The sequence below is a fragment of the Camelina sativa genome, chromosome 16 (genome assembly GCF_000633955.1).
Source record: "Camelina sativa cultivar DH55 chromosome 16, Cs, whole genome shotgun sequence".
Classification (NCBI taxonomy): Eukaryota; Viridiplantae; Streptophyta; class Magnoliopsida; order Brassicales; family Brassicaceae; genus Camelina; species Camelina sativa.
In genome coordinates, this window is record NC_025700.1 from 10,878,996 (window position 1) to 10,881,887 (window position 2,892).

At 36.8% G+C, this 2,892-nt stretch overlaps 1 protein-coding gene across 1 annotated transcript in view; it reads left to right on the forward strand.

Moving 5' to 3' along the window:
- Positions 1–2,892, forward strand: part of LOC104753559 (LETM1 and EF-hand domain-containing protein 1, mitochondrial-like) — a 5,905-nt gene that overhangs the window by 431 nt on the left and 2,582 nt on the right. Inside the window, exons 2-7 of the mRNA XM_010475794.1 lie at positions 86–697; positions 784–1,096; positions 1,936–2,082; positions 2,167–2,255; positions 2,343–2,435; positions 2,638–2,792. Coding sequence (XP_010474096.1) covers positions 162–697; positions 784–1,096; positions 1,936–2,082; positions 2,167–2,255; positions 2,343–2,435; positions 2,638–2,792 — 1,333 coding nt within the window. The 5' untranslated portion in view covers positions 86–161. The remainder of the gene's footprint in view (positions 1–85; positions 698–783; positions 1,097–1,935; positions 2,083–2,166; positions 2,256–2,342; positions 2,436–2,637; positions 2,793–2,892) is intronic.

The window sequence follows — 2,892 nt, forward strand, 5'->3', positions numbered from 1 at the left end:
TTTTTTTTTTTTTTTTTTTTTTTGAATGATCTATATCTGGGTTAAGCATCAATGTAAAATGATATATCTTATACTCATTGTGCAGATTGGTATAGAATTTGGCTTTCTGCTGGTATGTAGCTGGTTTCATACTGTATATATCTACACGTTTTACTGCAAATATGGCTTCAAGAGCGTTGCTTCGAAGGAGTAGTTACGTAGTTAAATCTCTTAGTGAACGTTTGCCTACGATTCAATGTCTTTCAAGCGTTGAGCGGCTAGGACAAGGAGGATATGAGAACGTTAGAGGGATTAGTTCTGATTTCAAGCATGTCAAGAATAAAGAGTCGACTGTGTCGTTGGAGGGTTTTTATACTAGTAGATTGCTTCAGTCTCCGAGTTTTAGTAATGGAGTTGGAAAATTAGATGTGCCTTACCCTTTGGGATATAGATTGGTTCGACAATCTATGTACTCCTCTCTAGCAACGGCCAACAAGCCTGACCATGATAAAAAGGAAGAAAAGGTTACCTCACAAACTAAAGAAGCTTCTCCCGAGGAGTGTGATGAAGCTGTTGAGGGGTTAAGTTTGGCTAAAGCCAAAGCTAAAGCCATGAAACTGGAAGAATCCCAAAAATCTGATATATCCATTATGCAACGTGTGAGGTCGTTTCTTCTGGGAATAGGTCCTGCTTTAAGAGCTATTGCATCAATGAGCAGGTATGGCTGCGTTTTCTATGTTGTATAGCTTTTGAGCGATTTGATGCTATCTATTGTTATTTATTAACATATGATCTATTCTGCAGGGAAGATTGGGCCAAGAAGCTTCGCCATTGGAAAGATGAATTTAAATCTACTCTGCAACACTACTGGCTCGGGACAAAGTTGCTCTGGGCTGATGTCAGGATTAGTGTAAGGCTGCTTGTTAAACTTGCTAATGGAAAAGGTCTCTCTAGGAGGGAACGACAGCAACTCACTCGAACAACTGCCGACATTTTTAGATTAGTCCCGGTTGCTGTTTTCATTATTGTTCCATTCATGGAGTTCTTGCTGCCGGTTTTTCTTAAGTTGTTCCCAAACATGCTGCCGTCAACTTTCCAGGACAAGATGAAAGAAGAGGTACTGTTTAACCCTATTTTATTGCTTCTCCGTTCTTTATACGTGTTTTATCCGTTTTATTTACTGGTATTGCAAATTCAGTTGTCTAAAAAAGTTATGGTGAGATGTTTCTGGTTATTCTATATATGCCGACTAGAGTACTGGAACTTTTGCATGACTATTTTGACAGACTTGATGAGCTATATTTCCACATTTTCATCTATATTTTACTCTTCCATCCCCAAGATAATGTAGTACACTTTAGGTTCAGAAGGAACATTTTCATAGACCAAATACTACAGCAATTTAGTGTTGCCAGTTACTTCTTTGGAAACTGGCCTAAGACTGTCAGGAGTCGTTTCTACCTATGTGATGGCTTTATATTCATCATGGGACAGCAAACTTTACCTTTTTTTTCCAGCTTCTGGCAAATTAGTGCTGGAAAAATTATTTTGGTTTGTTTTATTTTATGTAGTAGGAAATGTTTTTGTATGAAATTTAATCTAGGGTTAACATCAGTGTTTCAAAAGTGTTCAGTGTCTGAAAATATCCCGAACATCATAGGCCCACGTTTGATATACATGTGTAGCCTTTAACCGTTGTTCCCTGTAAAAGTTAAAAATGTTTAAACTAAGGCGTATATCTGGTACTGAAACTAGTTTTGTTTGAAACTGGTTTAGCGGTGATCGTTATTCAGGCTACCCTTAAGTGACATTATTTTGTTTTGTCAATCCAAGTGATACTTATCAATGCTAAAGAAATACAAATCATACTAATTTTATACTTACTTTACACTGATCTGGAAAGTATGGATTGGTTTGATATTTCATGCTAATGAAAACTTCACGTTTCTTTTTCAGGAAGCACTGAAAAGAAGGCTGAATGCAAGAATGGAGTATGCTAAGTTTCTCCAAGATACTGTTAAAGAAATGGCAAAGGAAGTCCAAACCTTGCGCAGTGGAGAGATTAAAAAGACTGCAGAAGATCTCGATGGATTTATGAACAAGGTTCATTTTCCTTGCTATTCTACATAACTGACTTCCTTCGGTAATCTTCTAGATGAACTGATAGCTTCGTTATTAATTGCACAGGTTAGAAGAGGAGTCGGCGTTTCAAATGATGAAATTTTGGGCTTTGCGAAGCTCTTCAACGATGAGCTTACATTAGATAACATTAACAGGTTACGCATTAGTCTAAACTGTATATCTTGGTAAATATACTGCTTCTGTCTTGGTTTGTTTTGTTTATATTATCTTCCTTATCGCAGGTCTCGATTAGTAAATATGTGCAAATACATGGGTATTAGCCCATTCGGAACTGATGCATATTTACGGTATATGCTTCGGAAAAGATTACAGGAGTAAGTTCAACATTGCTCATATTTCTTAAATGTCTGACAATGAGCCCTATTGTTCTACAATAATTTTCTCTGTTTCTGGTGGCAAAATAAGAGTTTTGTGAGCATCAATTTACTCCACGCATTGCAAAGTATACGTTCATCTAAATTTATGTTCTTCTTTCTCATATAATCATTGGCCAATGCCATTCTTTGGACTTTGTAGGATTAAAAAAGATGATAAGTTGATCAAGGCTGAAGGTTTGGAGTCTCTCACAGAAGCTGAACTGCGCCAAGCTTGCAGATACAGAGGAATGCTGCAATTAGGTTCAGTTGAAGAAATGAGAGAGCAGGTTATCGTTTATAAATCTTTGTGGAGTTGTTAATAAGTTGTACTCTTTGTGAACAAGAAGAAAGATCTTGTATAGTTTGTTGTGTTGTTCTAAAAGTTAAATTAGAGATATAGGTGATTGCTGATCTG